The sequence below is a fragment of the Gigantopelta aegis genome, chromosome 3 (genome assembly GCF_016097555.1).
Source record: "Gigantopelta aegis isolate Gae_Host chromosome 3, Gae_host_genome, whole genome shotgun sequence".
NCBI classification, from domain to species: Eukaryota; Metazoa; Mollusca; class Gastropoda; order Neomphalida; family Peltospiridae; genus Gigantopelta; species Gigantopelta aegis.
In genome coordinates, this window is record NC_054701.1 from 9,955,642 (window position 1) to 9,982,392 (window position 26,751).

The 26,751-nt window shown below is 37.3% G+C and overlaps 1 protein-coding gene across 2 annotated transcripts in view; it reads left to right on the forward strand.

Moving 5' to 3' along the window:
* Positions 1-26,751, forward strand: part of LOC121367492 (prickle planar cell polarity protein 3-like) — a 155,843-nt gene that overhangs the window by 122,625 nt on the left and 6,467 nt on the right. For both annotated transcript variants that reach the window (XM_041491694.1, XM_041491695.1), the window contains one exon: positions 3,104-3,284. In XM_041491694.1, the coding sequence (XP_041347628.1) occupies positions 3,104-3,284 (181 nt within the window). The remainder of the gene's footprint in view (positions 1-3,103; positions 3,285-26,751) is intronic.

Consider the following 26,751-nt stretch of genomic DNA (forward strand, 5'->3'; position numbering starts at 1 on the left):
CCGATCCTTCAGTCTATCCATCTACCAATTCATCCATCCATCCATCTACCCATCTATCCATCCATCCATCCATCCATCCATCCATCCATCCATCCATCCATCCATCCATCCATCCATCCATCCATCCATCTGTTTACTCATGCACCCTTCAGTCCATCCATCCACCAATTGATCCATCCATCCATACACACATACATACATACATACATACATACATACATACATACATACATTGTACACCAATCCAACCATTTATCTATCCATCCATACATAAATAAACTTGTTTTGTTTTTTTAGTTTTCACTGATGTATAATGTTGACTTTAATTTATCTTGGTAACTGATGTAATTATGTGTTTTGTTTTTTATGTTTCCCATCTTTTCTGTTTGTGATTGACTCATTCCAGGAGAGAACTCCTGATGCATAATACATGATTTTGCAAAGTGCCTCTTGGCGTCTCGCTGTTTTCGGTCACTGTAAGCTATAAAAAAAGGAAGAAAAAATAAAAGTTAATCTAATTCCATCTTAAATGTTTTTTTGTGGATTGTATCATACAGAACTAGAAAAAGCTGATTAATTTAAAGAAAAAAGACCCATTATAGTGTTACTGACCTGGAGCAATGTTTCAAAGTTACCTTATTTATGCAACCAGAAATAAACAGAATCATCTGTGTATAAAGACCACTTCAATAATGTTACACAGGATGTTTATTTTACTTTGTATATAATGGACAGATTTTGTAGCATTTGTGTGTGTGTTGTGTGAGTGTTGTGTGTGTGCATTTTATTGAGAGCAAAGATTTTTCCATTTTTAAAATCTGATTTTGGCTTGTTTGTATGATTACATGTAATTGTCACGAAGTGGAACATATTTGATCTAAAACATTGAAGAATAAATTTGTTTTACTGAGGTATAGTTTTCAGCTGTTAAAAGATCGTTTCACAGTTTTATATTTAATGGATATCACATCCTTAGCTATCATATTTCAATGTAGTTTAGCACTGGTAGGTACTAAACTTATCACACTGAACAAATGTGTTTGATTATCGTATAGTTTTCACCTGTTACAAGATTGTTTCAACTTGTATTTTTGAAGGGATATCACATCTCTGGATATCATATGCACTTCACTGTAGTATTGGATTGGTAGATACTAAACTGTTCACAGCTGTGCAGCAGAATATAGAATGTGTTAAAATAAAGTTAAAGTTAGTTTATTTTGTTTAACGATACCACCAGAGCACATTGATTTATTAACCATTTTCTGTTGGATGTCAAACAATCAGTAGTTTTTTTCATTATTAGCAAGAGATCTTTTATATGCACCAAACCACAGGATAGCACATACAACCACCTTTGATATAGCAGTCATAGTGCGCTGGCTAGAATGAGAGAGGGCCCACTGACAGGGATCGATCCTACACTGACTGTGCTTCAGGGGAGCATTTTACTACTGGGCTTTGTCCGGGACGTAGCCCAGTTGTAAAGCGTTCGCTTGATGCATGGTCGGTCTAGGATCGATCCCCATCGGTGGACCCATTGGGCTATTTCTCATTCCAGCTAGTTCTCCACAACTGGTAAATCAAAGGCCATGGTATGTGCTATCCTGTGTGGGATGGTGCATATAAAAGATCCCTTGCTGCTAATCGAAAAGAGTAGTCCATGAAGTGGCAACAGCGGTAACCTTATGTCTGATGCCATATAACAGTAAATAAAATGTGTTGAGTGTGTCATTAAATAAAACATTTCCTTACTTCCTTCTACCACTGGACTATGTCCCTCCCCTAATAGCTGACAACTGTGCAGTGGAACATAGACACAGTGTCAAATTAACCATGTGTTAGACCCCAAAATGGCCGGAATTTAAAATGTGCTGAGGCGTCACTAGACAGTTTCCTTTCCCAAGCAGTATTGGGATCCAGTGTGTGTAAGGGTCACTGTAACCATCTGCTATTGATTAACACACAGCCAGGGCGATTAGCAATTCATCAGTTTTAGTTAAGAGCTCTAGCAGTCGCTTGTTAGATGTGGGAATGTCTTTTTTCTCTAATTGTTGGCTGCAGTTTAAAATCACACTTGTATAGTCACATTTTCCACTGATTACAAGCAACCAGTGTCCATTAGTAGACATATTCACAGTCGTGCAGAGGGCAGCAGTGTTGTGTTTCTGTCATCACAGACAGACATACGCATATTGTGTTCTCATCAGAGGTACACGTTGTGAGGAAGTGTGCGGTATTGGAAAAACTATTATAAACAGATCACTGTAGATTCTAGGTTAATAGGTAAATAATCTTCACTTTCTCTTCTTCATCTTTGTGAGGGAGAGTGTATTCTGTTTATGTGCCCCTGCCCAGTTAATGTTCAGGCACGACCGCGCTGGGCACAGGACTTTGCCATTGACTTGGTCCAGACATTGATATCTGTAGGCAGAGTAGGTATTCTGTGTATATGCTACTATCCACTTAGGGTGCAGGCACATATGTCCTGGGCATGAGTTTAGACATTGATCTTCGTTGAAAAAGAATGTTTTTGTTATGAACAAATGATCAAACCAGACTGAGTTTGTGGACAACCCATTAACAATACTTGTTAAATGTGTAAGTTTTTCAGTTGGTGGATCAGTGAGAGCGAGAAGATTGTGTTGGGTCGGAGGGATATGTAGGAATCTTACAATATGTCATACTATCAAAAGGAGCAAACCATAAAAAAAGGCTGGATTGCTAATAACCTCTAATATTTTCTAAAGGAACAAACATAAACCAGACTCAAGTACTGCCAAAGCAACAGCATGCTGTTTTTAATTATAAAATAAAATATTATTCAAGAAAAATAATAAAAGAATGGTTTTGTGCAACTGCAAGTAAAGAGTTCATTTTCAAAATGGGATATATTCATTTACATGATTTTGAGAAAAACATGGTTTTGTTGCAATATGGCATTGTGTTTATGAAACGAAGCCTAATTTTAACATCCTCTTTAATTGCCGTAAACTTTGTAATTCTGTTGAGTTGTACCAATATTAGTATACCTTCATGTCTAGCTTAAAAATGTGGAACTGCCGTTTTGCTGGAGACTAAATTATTATTTTATTTGTTTCAGGAAAATATGTCGCCACTGCAAGTGCCCCCCTGAAGCCCATGACATGGCGACCGCTGGAGAGCAAGACCGCACGATTCCTCGACTGATCCACGATGCGAAACGTAACTCCACGTCTGATGACGACAGTGGATGTCCACTAGAAGAATATACCTGGGTCCCTCCTGGACTGAAACCAGAACAGGTCAGTGCTAGTTTTATAGACTGTCCACTAGAAGAATATACCTGGGTCCTTCCCGGACTGGTCTACAGACACACAAAGTGGTGCAATATAATATAAGAAAAACCAATAAGTTTTTTTGCTAGTTTTGGAGTACATGTTAGCTCAGAACAATTGCTGACAGAGAATTCTACGAAAGGTTTGTTATATATATATATGACATAGTAAAACACGTTGTGATATCCATCAGTAAACATATTGTAATATTATATGTAAACACTAATACACATCGGTGAGCAAAAATAATATCCATCATTAAGGTATATTATGGTATATACATTGTGATACCCATCGGTAAACATTGTGATACCCATCGGTAAACATTGTGATACCCATCGGTAAACATTGTGATACCCATCGGTAAACATTGTGATACCCAATGGTAAACATTGTGATACCCATCGGTAAACATTGTGATACCCATCAATACCAATCAATAAACATTGTGATACCTATCAGTAAACATTGTGATACCCATCGGTAAACATTGTGATACCCATCAATAAACATTGTGATACCTATCAATACCCATCAGTAAACATTGTGATACCTATCAGTAAACATTGTGATACCCATCAGTAAACATTGTGATACCCATCAATACCCATCAGTAAACATTGTGATACCTATCAGTAAATATTGTGATACCCATCAATAAACATTGTGATACCCATCGGTAAACATTGTGATACCCATCGGTAAACATTGTGATACCCATCGGTAAACATTGTCATACCTATCGGTAAACATTGTGATACCCATAAGTAAACATTGTCATACCCATCAGTAAACATTGTCATACCCATCAGTAAACATTGTTATACCCATCAGTAAACAAATTAACACTGTTCTATCAACCCATCAATAGACTCATTGGTTATTTCTGGTTTAGTGTATAAAAGCTTGTATCATCAGGTATATTTGTTGGTGGTATGTGCTGTCTTGTCTATAGGAGGGATCACTTGCTGCTATTTAATATTATTAGTAATTATTTAATAGGAGTAGCTAATGTGGTGGAAGCAGTTTTCTAGTCTTAGACACAGGATAGAAAAGAGTAGATTTTTCTTTCACACTTGACATGTAGACCATATAATAAAAGTTATGTATGTTATCTAATAAGTGCTGAGTTTTAACAACATGTAAAACGGACACTCCTTTGCTCTGTTTTAGTTTTAAACTGTATAACATATACTGGTTCAGTTTGTTTCTCATAAAATTATCTTGCCATGCCACTTTCATGTTCTCACTACACATACATTTATGTTTGATATAGATTATTTTTAATGTTAGTAGTTGGTGCCAATAAAGTGGCAAAACATGATATTTATAACTCTGGCCCTTCTGTGCTTTATCTCAAATAGAAAATAAAACCTTGTGAAAAAACATACAGTGGTCTTTGAAACAGAGTCTTGTTTACAACCAAATGGTAGTGTTATGAAATTAAAATTGGTGGTGATTCCTGAATTCTTGTTTATGAAGTACACATTGCTATGGAAACAAAACCATATGTCCAGGTATTAATGTGTGAGTTCAGAGTTATCTGCTCTTGCATAGATCAAGCTGTTAGTGTGCAGCACATTTTTGATGATTTGCCCCGCGTTTGAGATTAATACCCATACACTCCTTGCCAACCACCTATTTCTGGCTGTTTTAATCTTTCCATCAATACTTAAAAGAGAGCTCACACTTTACTTTAATGACAGAACGAGCCAAGTTAAAAATTGAAGCACCTCTAAACATCATCACTTATATCTTCGTTAAACACCTGTAGAGATCATCGTTGCATAGATCATGTGAGGTGTAAACGTCTCTTTGACATTTAATACAGGTACACATTTTTGTCGAACTGCCAGGTGCAGCTATCCATAACCTCTGCGTTACAGCTATCCATAACTTCCGCGTTACAGCTATAAGCATGCAGTACTTAATAGCCGATTAAACATTACTTAATGCAACCCAGTGATTTTGGACCACACACCTTTTACAAAATTACGTGAAACTCAAAACCATGTATCTTGCCAGCTGTGATTTTCCAGCTTTTTATCTGATTTTAGCTCTCTTTTTTTGTGTGTGATTTTTACAAAGTAGACTTTGATTTGATCTGAAATACTGAAAAAAATTCTTTATTTAGTTAGGTATAGTGTGGAGGTTTCACCTTTTTAAAAGATCAGTTCAGCTTTTATTTCTTAATTTCCGTGATCTCCACCCCTTGACTGTCTTGATGAGGTAATTGAGGTATAAGGTCTTGAGATAAATAGTTTTTATGGGGGGCAGGGAGGGATATAGTTCAGTGGCAGACTGCTCCACGGAGTTACAGTGGTTATAGGATCTGTCACTATTGGGTTTTCCTGCCAATTCCAGCCAGTGCTGCACAAGTAATAAAAATGAGAGTTTGATACTAATCATGATGTTCTGATTGAAATTTGATTTATGCTTCTGATGAAAAGTACAAACATTTTTTGTAAAACATTAATGTAATGAGAGATATTACTAGAGACATTGCTTGTTGATGAGTCCCGATGTATAGGTAATTATTAAAGATACAAATTAAACAGAATCCTCAAAGGATGATAAACATTGTTTTAACATTTAAATGTTATTATCCATTGTATTGTTTTATATCATTTGACTCTGTTTTAATAAACCTGTATTTCTGTTTTGCATTAGTGCATTGCTGTTTGCATTATGCGTTGTACCAGTTAATAGGCTCTGCATCTCACTAATGTCTAGCCTTTAGAAAACGTGAACAATATTAAATCTTGTTTTTCTCATGGGAAAGCCACTTGATTGGTGAACATAATCCAGCGCTTTACGATCTTTTGTTAGTCAGAGAGTCAGCACTCCTGTTAACATGTTATTTGTTCACTGGCAAGTAGCACATCAACACACAGTGCACTGCCATTAAATGCTATAGACTGTATTAAACCACTGCAGAAATACACATGTTGCATTTGTCTGTTCACCTGTCCTTCCATCTTTAATAATTGCAGAAAATATTTTTGTATACCATAAATGAATAAATGTCTAATGACACCCTAGTACAAAAGTTAAACATCTGTTGGGTGTCAAAAATATTTTTGTAGCCCAAAATTATAAGTGGTCTTTGGGGTTATTTTATTGTAAGTTTTTATTTTTTAATGAGTGCTTATGATATCACCTGAAATTGACTTGGTCATAAGTGAAAAAAAGAGTATTAAACTGAAGATCATTTTGCATCCTAACTCAGTTTATATAAAGAGTGAATTTTAGACACTTTAACTAACAATAAACCATTCACTAAAGTTATATTTTATTTAAAGTGTTAAAATAAAGACCATTTTTTAATTCTCTATTAACAGATTGTTTTCACAGTGAATTTTAACATTTTAACAAATAAACCTTTAATTTAAAAAAAAAAAATTAATGTTATTAAATTGAAGACCATTTTTTATATCTCTATTAAGAGATTATTTTTGTACCATTTGTATTCACAGTGATTGTAGTCCTTTTTAAAAAGGTATTATATTGAATACCATGCATATATTATATATTCTGTACTGATAGGGTTTTTTTCATGACTGTGGAGTGACTTGTAGACACTTCAACATCAATAAATCACTTGCACCGAGCCAGTCAGCTGGCGACTGTAGGACAGCTTAAGATGGATATTAATATGTCAGCCTATTGTTAGCTCAGGTAACAAGCAGGTAAATTGATTACTGATCTAACACTCACACACCTGTATTGTTACCACGCTGCTCAGGCGACAGATCGGGAAATGGATCGGGAACGAGATTGTGCTGATAACAATCACTGTAATTTGTTTTTTTCAAAGTGGCCGTCTCATGTCGGGAAGTGATTCTTGATAGCGGTGATTACCGACTGTGTGGATTAATCAATTTCTAATAAAGGGAAATAAACACGGCTGTCAGTTTCAATAAGTGTTAATTTGTTTGATGTTCATTTTTTCTGATGGACAACGAGGGACTTCTGTGTTTGTTTTACAGCATTATATGCTGTGACAAAACAAACATTTTATGCAGGGCTGTATCAAGTGGGGGGAGGTGTGAATAGTAAAATGTATATGGTACTTTTATTTAAAGAGTGCCATGTTTTGTCTATCTGGGTCAGACATTTTATTACTATACTCTGATTCTTTTGATAACCCCCCCCCCCCCCCCCCCCCCCCCCCCCCCCCCCCCCCAGTTGTATATGAAACAGCTGTAGTTTAAAATGTGCTGAGGTGTCATTATATAAATATTCCCTTGTGTTGGTCATCATGTTTGCTTTACAGGACATGAAATAGCAAGTCAAATATGGCCAGCTGTTATTTTTTTTTAAATAACAGGCCAAAATAACTGTCCTGCGAAGAAAAAGATATGGCCTACTGGAAATATGGCAGCAATGGGTGAGGGGAGGGTTTGGGATAGTGTGGGCCTCTAAAATGTATACAGTGTAGTTTAGATCATTATGGAATTAAAATATAGTACTTAGCAGATGAGATAGCCATCCATCCATCCACCCATCCACCCATCCATCCATCCATCCATCCATCCATCCATCTGTCTCTTGAAAAATGACCTGCAATGTTTTGTTAGTTTTAGCAGGTGAATTTTTATTTCACTTTTAAACATTTTTTTGCAGTCCACTATTTTGAGCCCTGCTTTATGTTGTATCTATAAATAGAAGTATACAAAGACTAAGAATACATGTGTGGCCTTGTGTATAATATACCAGATATCAAATATCTCCTTTTAAAATACATCAATAAATCAAGTGTTTAACACACAGACTGCAATATCTCCCTGTCTGATCCCTGCTCTGAGCCGTTTTAAAATTTTAATTTATGGAGGGCTTTTTTGCTCTGCAGATGAAATCCGTGCTCTTATTACAATGTAGTTTACTCATCTCTCCTCAAACTCCCGTATCATTGTCAGTTTATTAACTTGAGCCATTTACAAGATTTAACTGTCAGATTCACAAGGCAAAGTCACCATGTTTCAACAATTTAAAGGTCATTGGGTGTATTACATCTCCAAATAGCTGTAATTTAAAACATGCTGCTATTTTGTTGTGGGGAAAAAACAGCTTAATATATTTCCAAACATTGTTAGAAATTCGCTTGTTCATTTACGTGAATAAAAAAACTTACCCAACCTTATGGTTTGTGGGGGTTTTAATTTTATTTATCTGATTACATTTTAAACATACGGTAATATAAATGTAATGGAAATACTTGTGTATGTACTTATAAATGTTTAACATCTAACAATTTCTATACTTTTAAATATTAAAAATGTAATTTTATTAATTGAGTGGGGACTAGTCAAACCTGCTAAAGATTTCACTATTTTCCTACAATTTCTCTATACTTTGCAGCATGGCTTAGGTATTGCATGAGTTTACTGATAGTCTGCCACAACCATGAGCAGTGTTTTATACAAACATAATAAAATTAATTAAGCATTCTGATAATGGCACCATTAGACAGATTGTCAACATTGGCCTTTCTAGGAGTGTTTGCATAAAACCCTTTTAAATCAAGAAGAAATAGCTCATGGTGGATTAAACTGTCGACAACAAAGTGACGCCATGCTGTTAGCACCCACTAATACCAGCACTAATTTCAGTAAAATTATCTAGCTTTATTGTTTATGCTGTTAATGATTTTTGTGAGTTGGCTGCTATCAAACTGTTAACATGTCTTTGTTGTTTGTTCCTGTACATGATTTAGTACCAGAGTCAATTATCTAAGCAGTTCACCTGTTGAGTTAGTTCGTGATGGTCCCAATTAATAGAAAGCGATAAAGATTTATCGGCAGATTAACATTATGTACATGTAGTAAAAGTGCACTGGCGAGGAAGGGAAAGTTAATGTAACAACATTCCAGTATATTTTAAATTATAGAACTTAGTAAATGTAACATTTGATGGTTGTGACACATGGGAAGGAATTTCATATGATTCATCAATCCACCTATCCACCATACTACCATTCATTCATTTGTTTATTCATCCATCCATCCCTCTGTCCATCCGTCTGTCTGTCCATCCATCCATCCATTTATCGATCATAGGATCGAACCACTGCAGTGGACACTTTCTGTGAGTGGGTTTTTTCCTGTTCCAATCATGACTGGTATATCAAAGGCTGTGGTATGTGCTTTCCTGTCTGGGAAAAATGCATATAAAAGATCCCTTGCTGCTGATGAAAAATGTAGCAGGTTTCCTCTAAGACATGATGATTAATAAGTCAGTGTGCTCTAGTTGTGTCATTAAACAAAAGACAGAAAACAAAGTTTAATACTAGGCCCTCTGGCTGGTTACCATAGTGAGAAAAGCTTGCTGCTGCTACATAGTCTACAAAAGACAGAAACAAAGTTTAATACTAGGCCCTCTGGCTGGTTACCATAGTGAGAAAAGCTTGCTGCTGCTACATAGTCTACAAAAGACAGAAACAAAGTTTAATACTAGGCCCTCTGGCTGGTTACCATAGTGAGAAAAGCTTGCTGCTGCTACATAGTCTACAAAAGACAGAAACAAAGTTTAATACTAGGCCCTCTGGCTGGTTACCATAGTGAGAAAAGCTTGCTGCTGCTACATAGTCTACAAAAGACAGAAACAAAGTTTAATACTAGGCCCTCTGGCTGGTTACCATAGTGAGAAAAGCTTGCTGCTGCTACATAGTCTACAAAAGACAGAAACAAAGTTTAATACTAGGCCCTCTGGCTGGTTACCATAGTGAGAAAAGCTTGCTGCTGCTACATAGTCTACAAAAGACAGAAACAAAGTTTAATACTAGGCCCTCTGGCTGGTTACCATAGTGAGAAAAGCTTGCTGCTGCTACATAGTCTACAAAAGACAGAAACAAAGTTTAATACTAGGCCCTCTGGCTGGTTACCATAGTGAGAAAAGCTTGCTGCTGCTACATAGTCTACAAAAGACAAAAACAAAGTTTAATACTAGGCCCTCTGGCTGGTTACCATAGTGAGAAAAGCTTGCTGCTGCTACATAGTCTACAAAAGACAGAAACAAAGTTTAATACTAGGCCCTCTGGCTGGTTACCATAGTGAGAAAAGCTTGCTGCTGCTACATAGTCTACAAAAGACAGAAACAAAGTTTAATACTAGGCCCTCTGGCTGGTTACCATAGTGAGAAAAGCTTGCTGCTGCTACATAGTCTACAAAAGACAGAAACAAAGTTTAATACTAGGCCCTCTGGCTGGTTACCATAGTGAGAAAAGCTTGCTGCTGCTACATAGTCTACAAAAGACAGAAAACAAAGTTTAATACTAGGCCCTCTGGCTGGTTACCATAGTGAGAAAAGCTTGCTGCTGCTACATAGTCTACAAAAGACAGAAACAAAGTTTAATACTAGGCCCTCTGGCTGGTTACCATAGTGAGAAAAGCTTGCTGCTGCTACATAGTCTACAAAAGACAGAAACAAAGTTTAATACTAGGCCCTCTGGCTGGTTACCATAGTGAGAAAAGCTTGCTGCTGCTACATAGTCTACAAAAGACAGAAACAAAGTTTAATACTAGGCCCTCTGGCTGGTTACCATAGTGAGAAAAGCTTGCTGCTGCTACATAGTCTACAAAAGACAGAAACCTAGGCCCTCTGGCTGGTTACCATAGTGAGAAAAGCTTGCTGCTGCTACATAGTCTACAAAAGACAGAAAACAAAGTTTAATACTAGGCCCTCTGGCTGGTTACCATAGTGAGAAAAGCTTGCTGCTGCTACATAGTCTACAAAAGACAGAAACAAAGTTTAATACTAGGCCCTCTGGCTGGTTACCATAGTGAGAAAAGCTTGCTGCTGCTACATAGTCTACAAAAGACAGAAACAAAGTTTAATACTAGGCCCTCTGGCTGGTTACCATAGTGAGAAAAGCTTGCTGCTGCTACATAGTCTACAAAAGACAGAAACAAAGTTTAATACTAGGCCCTCTGGCTGGTTACCATAGTGAGAAAAGCTTGCTGCTGCTACATAGTCTACAAAAGACAGAAACAAAGTTTAATACTAGGCCCTCTGGCTGGTTACCATAGTGAGAAAAGCTTGCTGCTGCTACATAGTCTACAAAAGACAGAAACAAAGTTTAATACTAGGCCCTCTGGCTGGTTACCATAGTGAGAAAAGCTTGCTGCTGCTACATAGTCTACAAAAGACAGAAACAAAGTTTAATACTAGGCCCTCTGGCTGGTTACCATAGTGAGAAAAGCTTGCTGCTGCTACATAGTCTACAAAAGACAGAAACAAAGTTTAATACTAGGCCCTCTGGCTGGTTACCATAGTGAGAAAAGCTTGCTGCTGCTACATAGTCTACAAAAGACAGAAAACAAAGTTTAATACTAGGCCCTCTGGCTGGTTACCATAGTGAGAAAAGCTTGCTGCTGCTACATAGTCTACAAAAGACAGAAACAAAGTTTAATACTAGGCCCTCTGGCTGGTTACCATAGTGAGAAAAGCTTGCTGCTGCTACATAGTCTACAAAAGACAGAAACAAAGTTTAATACTAGGCCCTCTGGCTGGTTACCATAGTGAGAAAAGCTTGCTGCTGCTACATAGTCTACAAAAGACAGAAACAAAGTTTAATACTAGGCCCTCTGGCTGGTTACCATAGTGAGAAAAGCTTGCTGCTGCTACATAGTCTACAAAAGACAGAAACAAAGTTTAATACTAGGCCCTCTGGCTGGTTACCATAGTGAGAAAAGCTTGCTGCTGCTACATAGTCTACAAAAGACAGAAACAAAGTTTAATACTAGGCCCTCTGGCTGGTTACCATAGTGAGAAAAGCTTGCTGCTGCTACATAGTCTACAAAAGACAGAAACAAAGTTTAATACTAGGCCCTCTGGCTGGTTACCATAGTGAAAAAGCTTGCTGCTGCTACATAGTCTACAAAAGACAGAAACAAAGTTTAATACTAGGCCCTCTGGCTGGTTACCATAGTGAGAAAAGCTTGCTGCTGCTACATAGTCTACAAAAGACAGAAACAAAGTTTAATACTAGGCCCTCTGGCTGGTTACCATAGTGAGAAAAGCTTGCTGCTGCTACATAGTCTACAAAAGACAGAAACAAAGTTTAATACTAGGCCCTCTGGCTGGTTACCATAGTGAGAAAAGCTTGCTGCTGCTACATAGTCTACAAAAGACAGAAACAAAGTTTAATACTAGGCCCTCTGGCTGGTTACCATAGTGAGAAAAGCTTGCTGCTGCTACATAGTCTACAAAAGACAGAAACAAAGTTTAATACTAGGCCCTCTGGCTGGTTACCATAGTGAGAAAAGCTTGCTGCTGCTACATAGTCTACAAAAGACAGAAACAAAGTTTAATACTAGGCCCTCTGGCTGGTTACCATAGTGAGAAAAGCTTGCTGCTGCTACATAGTCTACAAAAGACAGAAACAAAGTTTAATACTAGGCCCTCTGGCTGGTTACCATAGTGAGAAAAGCTTGCTGCTGCTACATAGTCTACAAAAGACAGAAACAAAGTTTAATACTAGGCCCTCTGGCTGGTTACCATAGTGAGAAAAGCTTGCTGCTGCTACATAGTCTACAAAAGACAGAAACAAAGTTTAATACTAGGCCCTCTGGCTGGTTACCATAGTGAGAAAAGCTTGCTGCTGCTACATAGTCTACAAAAGACAGAAACAAAGTTTAATACTAGGCCCTCTGGCTGGTTACCATAGTGAGAAAAGCTTGCTGCTGCTACATAGTCTACAAAAGACAGAAACAAAGTTTAATACTAGGCCCTCTGGCTGGTTACCATAGTGAGAAAAGCTTGCTACTGCTACATAGTCTACAAAAGACAGAAAGTTTAATACTAGGCCCTCTGGCTGGTTACCATAGTGAGAAAAGCTTGCTGCTGCTACATAGTCTACAAAAGACAGAAACAAAGTTTAATACTAGGCCCTCTGGCTGGTTACCATAGTGAGAAAAGCTTGCTGCTGCTACATATAGTGAGACAGAAAAAAGCTTGCTGCTGCTACATAGTCTACAAAAGACAGAAAAACAAAGTTTAATACTAGGCCCTCTGGCTGGTTACCATAGTGAGAAAAGCTTGCTGCTGCTACATAGTCTACAAAAGACAGAAACAAAGTTTAATACTAGGCCCTCTGGCTGGTTACCATAGTGAGAAAAGCTTGCTGCTGCTACATAGTCTACAAAAGACAGAAACAAAGTTTAATACTAGGCCCTCTGGCTGGTTACCATAGTGAGAAAAGCTTGCTGCTGCTACATAGTCTACAAAAGACAGAAACAAAGTTTAATACTAGGCCCTCTGGCTGGTTACCATAGTGAGAAAAGCTTGCTGCTGCTACATAGTCTACAAAAGACAGAAAACAAAGTTTAATACTAGGCCCTCTGGCTGGTTACCATAGTGAGAAAAGCTTGCTGCTGCTACATAGTCTACAAAAGACAGAAACAAAGTTTAATACTAGGCCCTCTGGCTGGTTACCATAGTGAGAAAAGCTTGCTGCTGCTACATAGTCTACAAAAGACAGAAACAAAGTTTAATACTAGGCCCTCTGGCTGGTTACCATAGTGAGAAAAGCTTGCTGCTGCTACATAGTCTACAAAAGACAGAAACAAAGTTTAATACTAGGCCCTCTGGCTGGTTACCATAGTGAGAAAAGCTTGCTGCTGCTACATAGTCTACAAAAGACAGAAACAAAGTTTAATACTAGGCCCTCTGGCTGGTTACCATAGTGAGAAAAGCTTGCTGCTGCTACATAGTCTACAAAAGACAGAAACAAAGTTTAATACTAGGCCCTCTGGCTGGTTACCATAGTGAGAAAAGCTTGCTGCTGCTACATAGTCTACAAAAGACAGAAACAAAGTTTAATACTAGGCCCTCTGGCTGGTTACCATAGTGAGAAAAGCTTGCTGCTGCTACATAGTCTACAAAAGACAGAAACAAAGTTTAATACTAGGCCCCTCTGGCTGGTTACCATAGTGAGAAAAGCTTGCTGCTGCTACATAGTCTACAATTAATGGCTTGGTTTCTTTTGTATGTTGGGCAGGACGTAGCCCAGTGGTAAAGCGATTGCTTGATGCGCAGTTGTTTTAGGATCGATCCCCGTCAGTGGTCCATTGGGCTATTTCTCGTTCACAACTGGTGTAACAAAGGCTGTGGTATGTACTATCCTGTCTGTGGACTGGTGCATATAAAAGATCCCTTGCTGCTAATCAAAAAGAGTAGTCCATGAAGTGGCGACAGCGAGTTTCCTCTATATCTGTGTGGTCCTTAACCATAGGGCTGAAACCATATAACCATTAATAAAATGTGTTGAGTGCATCATTAAATAAAGCATTTCCTTCCTTTAGTATGTACATTGTACTTTTCATTAGACTAACAGTAAATACCACAGCTTTTGATGTACCATTCTTAAAGCACTGGGATCTGTTGGTTTTCACTTTGCTTTTCTATTTTTAACACCTAATTGTCAGTGATTAACAATATACTTGTGTATTTATCATATCCCATGTTTAACATCCAATTGTTAATGATTAATAATATACTAAGAAATTGTTAACTTCCCGTATTTAACACCTAATTGTGGATGATTAGCATGTTAAACAATATACTGAGGTATTTTTCCCATCACGTTTAACACCTAATTATTAATGACTAACAATATACTGATACACTTTTCCCTTTCTATATTTAACACGTACATACAACTGAATGATTAACAACATGCTGATGTACACCATTAAACCAACATTCCTCCCCTTACATCAGCCTTCTCTTGACATAGAGACAAATATGGAGACTTCCTTCCCAAAAGCTTTCATCTAATTCTTTCACCTGTGTGGTCCACCAAACACCACACAAGAGCTTTTAGCACTTGGAAGCTGGAAGGTTTTGAAAAACCTGTTGCTTTTTTCGTGTTTACAAACTGAGCATCAATGAAAACTGCTATCCCATTTAGTTGTACTTTCCACACAGATGGTTTAGCAGTCGGCTCGAATGACGGAATCTAAAAGTTATGGGCAGTGGGGCAAATACGGGACAATAATTCACATGATGAATTGGCATCCACTTCAGGAAAATTTAATGCTGATGCATCAAGTGCCACGCACAATTTGATAATGTTGGAAATCAATGGTCAAATTAGCCAGTCGCCCATCTTAGAACTGCTTGCGGGATATAACTTGTCAAGAAAGCTCATTTGTTTGACTTGCTAGGCCGTCTGAATAAGACTTGTGCATTCTACTGCAAAAACCGAGATTTGCAGGGAAATGCTGGCAGAAAAGTGGAATAAGTGGTTTAGCAAATAGTATGCAGTGTGTGGATTAAAAGATGGGAGGCTGGAAGATTAGTAGTGTGTGGGGGGAATCAGTCTTGATGGAGGTTTCTGCATCATTACCACAAGAATCTGCCAAATAAAAACAACACTGCGCTAATAAAATAAAGCACACTGTTGCTCACTTTGTACCGCTTGTTTCCTGTTCCAGAATTGAGCATGAGGGAGGTAATTGTTTTTATATATCCGGGGTGTGTTGGCTGGGGTTTACATCACCCACAAAATAAAGTTTTAATTAACCTATGTGTGTACGGGGGGGGGGGAGATGCTTCAGGCACACCTGGGATAAAATAATAAATATAGTGATGCAGGTCAGGTCACGTCATAGGGTTTTACGTGCACATTCAGAACAAGCTGTTGTAGCGCACGCCTGTCATGGGCACAAGAGCTGGCCTCGGCCGGCTCCTCCGTCCATGACAGGAATGGTGGGGGGGGGGGGGGGAGATGAGGGAACACCAGCAGCCTGACCAAGGTCGGTAGCAGGCTGGGGAGGGTGGTGGTGGTGCTATAGAATTTTGAATGGAGCAATTAATATGCCAAAGAGAAAAGGTGTGCAGTTTTGATTGAGGAATTTGGGCGCAATTTGGAATGGTCGGTCAAAAGGAAAATGACAGAGCTAATATAGGTTTTGACATTAGTGAATCGAGAGTAGCCATGGGAGTGGGGCTACCATAATCTAGAAGCCCTGTCTGGCATGGCAATAGTAGTTATTTACTAGCCCAACATTAAATATCACTAGCCATGGGAGTGGGGCTACCATAATCTAGAAGCCTTGCCGGGCATGGCAATAGTAGTTATTTACTAGACCAATATTAAATATCACTAGCCATGGGAGTGGGGCTACCATAATCTAGAAGCCCTGTCGGGCATGGCAATAGTAGTTATTAACTAGACCAACATTAAATATCACTAGCCATGGGAGTGGGGCTACCATAATCTAGAAGCCCTGTCGGGCATGGCAATAGTAGTTATTAACTAGACCAATATTAAATATCACTAGCCATGGGAGTGGGGCTACCATAATCTAGAAGCCATGGATCAATGCACATGTACTTTTTCACAGTAAATTTCAAGCATCTGGTTTCTTTACTAAAATAATTATGATAATATATTTTGTTTAGGACAAAAACTGAATTTAGAAATTCTTTTGCAAGTACATGTACATACTTCTATGCCAAACCTTTTTTTGTTGTCCCACATTTTTTTAAAGGACATGGAAGATATGCGTTTAAAAAAAAAATCAAACATTCTTGTAAGTGGTTTCAAATAAATGTAGCCCCCATAAAATGTCTTCAAAGCACTCCTTTGATACGAGTTATATTACTGGGAAGCAGACAGAATAAAAAACATGATTTCATTTTACTGGCTTCCAACTTTATTCCACTTCCTGCCAAGATGCAGACTAAAGCATTTTATAATGATGTTTTTCATTTTTAAATTGCGTCTAACTGAACATTGACTCAACCTGGGGAATTTAACGTTACTTGTGATTACTCCTCCACCACGGGCCACTTAGAACGATGTTCTTCTTATCACCTGTCTCCTTCCTTCGCAACCAGTATCTTGTCAGATGGCTTCCAATGGTGTCTGCGTGTAACTTAATTTTTGTGGCTTTGTGTCGGCATTTTGACGGAGTGTTTGCACTGCGGACTCTGGGTTTAATCCGATATATCTCGCATCGACTTGCGTCTATCTGATTAAGACCGAGTGTGACACAAACACACAGAAAAAACGTGTGAATGGAAATTAATGAAGGGGAAATTTTGTTGAATTCTGGCAGTTTTAGTCTGAGTGCTTCTACAGATAATTGTACAAAATGTCTGGGTATAATTTGATATAAAATCTCAATTATTTCTTGTACAGTCCTTGCTGTTTTTATTAAAGGGTGGTGTTTTTTTAAAGTTTATAAATATTGTAAGTGAAGTTTTAAAATACAATGGCAAATGATCAAGTTACTCATGTTGGCCATAAATAACGTAATTAATATTGCTTTTTAGTGATGATAGATAAGTAAATATTTAAAAACAAAAACAATGGCTTTATTTCTGTACAAGATATAAATGTGATGTCATCCATTGCTGTCCTGCACGGACGAGCCAGTGAACGTCGACACCTGCGCCCATGACATTCGTGTGCCGCAACAGCTTGTTCTGAATGTGCATTTTAAAATCTACCTATGTACCTGTTATTCAAGAAAAAACTTAATTAATAAAATAATCTTTCCTGTGGATTACCTTTCTGAATTTTTATAAAATATTAACTAAAACTATATTAAATATTTTAAAATATTTTATTAAATATGATTAACATGGTTAAAATACAAACATTAAAGCTCCGGTGATTTGTCCCTGTAAACATTTTTTTCACCATGCATTCCATTTAGGACCATTTCTATTAAAACTAGTGAGTAATATTTAATGTGATTTGTTGGACTGTGGTGATTAAAGCCAGTCATATCAGTTGCAATCTCAGCTGAAATCAATATCCAATAACTCAAAAGGAAAATATTAAATAAACTAAATTAAATCTGTTTCTGTGGGCAATAGCAACTCACTGCCTCAGTTTACCAGACAGCCATCTTTGACTGAGTGAAGTGGCAGAGAAAATTGGAACTAGTTTTACAGCCAGTAGTTTCAGATTGATTCCAAGTGACAGACGTACAGATAATGTCAGCTATAAAGTGCCAAGGTCCAGTTTGTTCAGAGATAAAATAATTGCTTTGACAGTGTTATCACAGCAGAGAAAAACTTTCTCTTACATCAAGCTTTTATTGGTGTCACTCAAGAATAGATGTAAAAATGGTAAAGCATATACAGTGTAGTTACTAAGTAAATCCAATATGTATATATATATAATAAAATAAATTAAAGCCATACTCTCTCACCTACTTAATGTGTAATATATTTTAGTACTAAAAATACAAGCACAGGTATTGTTTTAAATATTAAACTCATACATGTAACTCACAAATCATATCTTAGTTTTTGAACACTACACAGATTACCATCTGTGTTATTTGTAACTGCTAATACAGACATTACATATATTAATTATATTAATGACGAAATGGCTTTCTCACAGACGGTTATGCAGGAAGGTGGAAGAGAAGACGGATGTTCCTGGTTATCTTTTACATCTTTTCTCCATGCATATGCATCCGATCTCTAACCAAGGTATTCTGTGTCTGAGCAAACCCACACCATGAGAAGTGGGTCACTAACGGTTGTCAGTCACTAAAATCACATTTGAATTTTGTATGGGTATGGGAAAATGCTGGTGAACTGGCAGCAGAAAACTGTACAACACACCTTGGCCAAAGAGTTCTACCTACGACGGGATTTTAATTTGATAACAGAAATTAGTTAATGGTAGCTGAAGAATGATGTGTTGTAGGAAGGAAACAAAAGCTGATGATCTTTTCTAAATGTTTAAAAGTTGAATTAAAAAATATAATCGAGATGGTAGCTTTAAATATTTCTGTAACAAATTTTTCTCATGTCTGAAACATGGAATTTGGAAATTGTGAAATATGAAACTTTAATTGAAACTTGCGTATTTCAAAGTGTATCTAAATGTAAACACAATTAATATCTAAATGTTTATCAAGTAATTCACTTATGGAAAAGACACAATCAAAAACAGATGTAGATGACTAAAGATACTTCTGCAATGATTATTTGTAACCATACACACATTATTATTGTCTATTTATTATTTGAAAATGTTTTCTTGATACTACTACTAGCTTCTGTATCCATAAAGACTAAAGCACTTCAGCCACTTGGTGTCATAGATTTGCTGATGTCCATACATCTGCAACATCATGTCATCTTTTACCCATGCTTTCTGCACTGAGAAGTTTGTTTTGTTTAACAACACCACTAGAGCATACTGATTAATTACTCATCGGCTATTGGATGTCAAACATTTGGTAATTAGAACACATAGTCTATTTTTCCTACTGCAGCAAGGGATCTTTTACATGCACTTTCCTACAGACAGGAAAGCTCATACCATGGCCTTGGACAAGTTGTTGTGCACTGGTTGGAATGAGAAAACCCCAATCAGTTGAATGGATCCACCAAGATGGTTCGATCCTGCAACGCAAGCATCTCAAGTGAGCACTCATGACACCTGAACATGTAGACAAATGTACCTTGTGTATCTTTCTTACCAGTGGACTAACTGTATTCTGTAATTCATGATACAGGGAAAATTATAAATACCTCAAATATTTAGTCAGGTTTTTTTTTCCCCCTCTGATCGGGCAGTAATTGTTTGCAGCTTGTTGGTTTTATTGTGATGCTTTTTAGGAAAGGGAGTGAGTTAAGATGTCACAATAACATTATTTTTTCAAACTGTTTAGGTAGATAAAGTTTTCAATTCTAAATCTGTTTGTTATTGGGAAACCTGAAAGCTTGTTGCAAAAATAATGGTCCAAATCTTTTGATGGATGTTTACAAAATTCTCGAATGAATGCATATCTGTGGATTACGGGTTACTTTGTGTGTGTTTTACATTCCACCCAAGCCTGCCGTGCACTTGCGCCTGGTTGAATTTAAACTCATTTTTTATGCTTATATCTAATTGAAGTTCAAGAACGATGTCCTTGGCACCTACCTCAGCTATCTGGACTATCTGACAAGGTTGGTGGGTTAGTGGTTAGTTGTTTGTGAGGGAAAAGTTGATATTGTGGCCTTACACAATGTCATCCCCATTGAGCAATTAAAATTTATTCCAAGGAGCGGGACGTAGCTCAGTGGTAAGCGCTCACCTGAAGCGCGATCAATCTACAGTCAATTCCTGTCGGTGGGCCCATTGGGCTATTTCTCATTCCAGCCAGTGCTCCACAACTGGTGTAACAAAGGCCGTGGTATATACTATCCTGTCTGTTGGGTGGTGCATATAAAAGATCCTTTGCTGCTAATCGAAAAGAGTAACCCCTAAAGTGGCGACAGCTGGTTTCCTCTCTCAATATCTTTGTGGTGCTTAACCATATGTCCGATGCCATAGAACTGTAAATAAAATGTGTTGAGTGTGTCGTTAAATAAGACATTTCCTTCTTCTTCCTTATTCTAGGTGGGAGCCAGTTGTGGGTTGCGAACCCTGTACCTGCCAGCCTTAAGTCTAATGGATTAACCACTATACTACCAAGGCTCATTGTTGCTATGAAAGTGACTTTTATATTAAATTTCATTGTACTGTCCAACCTGCTTAAACAGCTTCCTCTTCTAGCTATAAACTTGACTTCTGTCATACAACCACTGTCTAAAAAAGCAACTTTTATGTTCTTTGAAATCATCTAATTTGATACGTTTTAACTACATGTATGTCAAGCTGTCACTGTTTAACATAGCAACTTTTATATTCTCTCAAATATGATGTATTTTGACCTGTATTAAGCAACCATCTTTCTTTAGGGATTCATTTTGTTGTCTGCTGTGAGTGGCTGTTTAATAAAATATGACTGTCAATACATATTTCAGTTAAAGAATATATCTAGATGGTTCACTTGTTTGTTGCCACTCGCTTTATTTGATAATTAATTGTATAAACATTTCTGTAGCTATAGTAACAGTTAGTTCCTCAGCTGCCATAAAGCGTACCTGCCATAAAACTAACCGTTGATAGATTTGTTTTTGTTACAGTAGCATGGAAAGTAATGTGGAATACAAAACAGAACCATATTCCATGGAAATGGGTGTGAAAATTGTCTGCAGACATTAAAATGACCATAACCCATGAACTTGGCAAACAGATCATTCTCATGTGTCCATTCAAATCAACACATGGTATCATTAACCCTTTTAACCCTGGGAAATACCAGAGCAGGTTATTGCAGTAGAATTAATGCCATATGAAAGAAGTCTTAAGGAAAAAAGAGTTTAGACTGTTTTTGTTATAATCTCACATGGAAGAAACTTGGGGAAGAAAGGGTTAAAACTGTTTTTGCTGTAACTCCATTCATTTGGCAGTACGTCAGTCAGTTGGTAGGTGTTTTGGAAATTGATTTTTATTGTAGTTAGTAATTATTATACTGTAAAAAACAGAAAGAAGAAAGAAAGAAAAAGTAATATGATGATTGAAAAAGAAAATAAGCCGAAGTATTTTTGTTTGTTTTATTATTATGATCGATTTTGGTTACAAAAAACAATATTGTGTTTACGGTTGTTCTAAATATAGCTTTCCTTTGATGTGCTGGCTAAATGACTTGTTTATAACTGTGGTTCCTGGTTAACTGACTCCCACATTTCTCAGATATTCTTCTAGCAGTGCTGTCCCGGTCTATGTTTTTCACAAAAGATGAAAAAGACCGTTCTCCAACATGGCTTGAGGATCAATAACAACACGCTGTCTTTGAGCTATAAACATGAACCAGATAAATGAGGTGTGAACTGGAAAAATGGACTCGATAAACTTGGGTATTTCCCATTCCATACATTGCCACACAACTGTTACATAAAAAAAAACTGGTATGCACTGTCTTGTCTGTGGAAATGTGCATATATAAGACTATGTGTGATGACAGTGTGCTTGACCTCTTTCTCTGTTGACCAAATGCAAAATAACCATATGTTAGATACCAAAATGGCCATAGGTACAATGCGCTGAGGTGTCAAAAACATTCATTTCCTTTCCTCTCAGGGTGACTGACCCTGTGATTCTTATGTCTCCAAGTAACCTGAGGCCATACATGTATTTTCAAAGCTGTTTTAGCACTATGAAATCTTAAAACCGTTGTAAGCTATGATGTCATATAGTGCTAAGATATTTTTGAAAATCCCTAGCCTGGATGTTCCATCACCGATCTTTGTGAATCCTGCTCCAAATAATGTGAGAAAGTCTAGGCAGAAGTCTTTGAGGAAGCTGCAGTGTAAATATGTGGAAGCCCTGTGGACTTTGTGTGGCTTGTAAAGATTCCTGATTGCTCTTGACACCGACTTTACCTGGGTGCTGTATGACTGCATGTGGTTTGTATTTTCTTACCAGCTCAATTACATGCTTGTTAAAAGAACATCCTAGGCTTCATCTTGTGGCTTAGCCCGCTAAATGATTATTAGTGGATAATTGCTGATGAATAAATATTCCCATCTGCTTCTTGTCAGAGCCCTGTATCTTTGTAGGCTTCCACTAACATGCTGTACAGTTGGATTTGACTTCAGGATGAATTGCTTCCTCAGTGCTGTACCTAGCCTGATATAACTGGGGGCAGTAAAAAAATGAAGAACCAAAGCACAGAGTATAGTTTTTCCAGATCGACAAAATAAAACAAAAAAATACACCCTGAAATTAATCATCATTATTGTTATCGTAACCTCCACAAAGTAATTGTGAAATCCACATTTTGTGTAGCTTTTCATCATCATCATCATCATCATCATCATCACCTTGCGCATAATCATAATCTCCACCAGTACCATCATGAAAATTATAATCATCAAAGGCAAATTTTTATATTACTTTCATAGTCATCATTACAATTGCCACCATCACCACCATCATTCACATCATAATCACGCCAGTTTTTCTATGACTTTCTGGTTTTACTTCACTTCAGTGTCTGTCCACAATTGGGTATTCATTCCTGTCATCTATCTAAGACACTGAACAGATTGTTTGTTCTACCTGAAGTACCTGGTAATGATTTAATATTTCCTTTCTGAGTGTTCTCCAGGTGTGTTGAACAGTGTGTCATTGTGTCTGGTTTCTCACCAATACATCATCGTGTGGGATTGGACCACCTCACTCTGACATTAACAGTGGAACCGAGGTCACCACTGCATGAACCACGAGATGCACTGTTCATTGTATTACCAACAGACTACATGTGTTTAGTCAAACCTATATTTTTGGGCTGTAGATGGTGGGAGCGAGAAGGGTGTATTTTGTTTGTGTATTTTCTTATTAAATCACCAAAAAAACTAATTTGAAGATTGTATGCTATTGCTACATCTATCTATCATCAATGAAACTTGAATTTGTCTATACCAATATATATTTTCTGTCAGAATTCACAAATTTTTTAATAACTTTTGGCATCCATCTTAAATCCTGCATTTATATCAATAAAGATTGATAGACTTTTAATTGTATGTTTATTTATTTATTTGCTTGTGTTCGTTTATTTGTTTGTGTTTTTCAACAACCCCAAAACAAATCCTGGTTATTATTCCTAGAATTCTAAACATAGTAAATAATGCATTAAAATATTTTCATTGACAATTTAAACAAAAATAAATATTAAAACAATTTACAGAACACTAAGTTTTTCAGTGTGAATGTACCCAGTAGAAGTTACAATGGAGATCATAATGTCTTATTATGCTGTCACAACACCCTTCATTAGTGGTTGGCCCAATTATACTGATTACAGGAGATTTGTGTTTTATGCTGAAGAGCATTATGTGGTTAACAGAAAGTGCCTATCTGTCATGATGTCGCTTCTTTGATGGCTTTAGTAGTCCTCGCTCTGTAATCAGGACACACAAAATGCTGAGTTTGCACAATCTATGGCTGTTTTATCATGGTGGAGTCATTACCTGTTATTACATCTTAATACATGTTATTACCTGTTATTACATACTAATACATGTTATTATGTACTAATACATGTTATTACATCTACCTACTGTTTAGGGGTGTGATACAACTGGTAGACGACTCCTAACCACTTGGTAGATACAGCAGTTATTGACTATCCTTTCATGAAACTCAGTTGGTATATATAATAAGTGTTTTGGGGAGAAATTTGAATCTTTATTTATTATCTATTCTAAATTTAATGAACATTTTGAATACCATATTATATTTTATGCATAATACATTTTTAGAAGTACAAGTGCAATCTTTTTTTTAATGTTCTGCAATAAAACCAATAAAAAGTTCATTTGCAACTATAGTTTAAGTAATTTAGCTGTCAAGATGTTTTGAATAATTCATTAAGAATAATTCATTGTAAACGTACGAATCCTGTTAAATTCACAAACTCACTGAGACTCATATCCATCACGTTCGCATGTTGTGCCCGATTTAAAACATTTTTCTGGTTACTTCCCATCAAAAAACAGATACACTAGAGAAGAAGATGAATAAATATGACAAATATTTCCTTTTTTGTGATCACTCATTCTGTCAGATGTATGAGATTATTATACACTGAAGTAGAAAATAGTTTGTCATATCATTTAGCCCACTTAAGATAAAGCGCTGGGTAAAGTATTGTCTCTTTCCTTTAAAAGTCATGATTTGTTTTGTTTATTGTACACTGGGTATTCTGACATGTAGTTTTAGAAGAAACCTGCATTTTTTTTTCAATTTGTAGAAAGTGATCTTTTATATGCAATTTCTCACAAATAGGACAGCACATACCATAACCTTGGATATACCAATTGTGGGGCACTGGTTTGGGATGGGGGTGGTGGGTGGAAACCTGGTCAAGGAATGGTTCCCCAAGAGAATTCAATTCTACAATCAGAGCACCTCAGACCATAGCTCAACAGACTGAGCTAGATCCTACAATCAGAGCACCTCGGACATTAGCTCAACAGACTGAGCTAGATCCTTCCCTTCAAACAGCCAAACAGGAAAGGAAAGGAAATGTTTTATTTAATGATGCACTCAACACATTTTATTTACGGTTATATAGCGTCGGACGTATGGTTAAGGACCACACAGATGTTGAGAGGAAACCCGCTATCGCCACTTCACAGGCTACTCTTTTCGATTAGTAGCACGAGATCTTTTATATGCACCATCCCACAGACAGGATGGCACATACCACGGCCTTTGATATACCAGTCGTGGTGCACTGGCTGGAACGAAAAATAGCCAAACGGTCCCACCGACGGGGATTGATCCCAGATCGACCGTGTAGCAAGCGGGCGCTGTACCACTGAGCTACATCCTGCCCCCAGCCAAACAGGTGAAAGATATAAGGTTTGGGTCTGCTGTCATTAGTTTCCTCCAAACCGGTGCAAGATATAAGGTTTGGGTCTGCTGTCATTAGTTTCCTCCAAACCGGTGCAAGATATAAGGTTTGGGTCTGATGTCATTAGTTTTCTCAAAACAGGGCTGGGGCCTAATTCACAAAGCTCTCTTAGGCTCTGTTAGACAACAAAGCATCCTCTTTGCAAGTCTTTTAGCACTGCGCTGTGAGATCACAAAGTTACGAGAACTTATTGAATTAGGCTCTTGGATCTAGCTCAGAGTTCTCACCTGAAGTGCTTGTATCATAGGATGAATCAATGCAGCAGACCCATTCGCTGGTTGGGTTTTTCTCCATTCTAACCAGTGCAGAATGATTGGAATATCACAGGTCATGGTATTTGCTGTTCTGTCTGCGGGAAAGTGCATATAAAAGATCTTTTGCTGCTAATTGAAAAATGTAGCTGCATGGTTTCCTTTCTAAGACGATACGTCAAAAATACCAAATGGTTGACATCCAATAGCCGATGATTAATAAATCAATGTCCTCTAGTGGTGTTGTTAAACAAAATAAACTTTAATTTTACTTCTGTGTCTGTCCACACATGGGTATTCATTCCTGTCATCTATCTGAGACACTGAACAGATTGTTTCTTCTACCTGAAGTACCTGGTAATGATTTAATATTTCCTCACTGAGTGTTGTCCAGGTGTGTTGAACAGTGTGTCATTGTGTCTGGTTTCTCACCAATACATCATGGTATGGGGTTGGACCACCTCAAAACAAACAAACCTTTTTAGTTCTCTGAAACAGCCTCCTACTTCTAAAAACCAAGGTCAGAGTGCGACATGTAAAGTTTGTAACCACTAATTTTAGTTTTCCGGATATTTGACTACATCTACTCGTTCTGTTTTTCAGGTTCACCAATACTTCAGTGCTTTGCCTACATCTACTCATTCTCTGTTTCAGGTTCATCAATACCTCAGTGCTTTGCCTACATCTACTCGTTCTCTGTTTCAGGTTCATCAATACCTCAGTGCTTTGCCTACATCTACTCGTTCTCCATTTCAGGTTCATCAATACTTCAGTGCTTTGCCTACATCTACTCATTCTCCGTTTCAGGTTCATCAATACTTCAGTGCTTTGCCTACATCTACTCGTTCTCCGTTTCAGGTTCATCAATACTTCAGTGCTTTGCCTACATCTACTCGTTCTCCGTTTCAG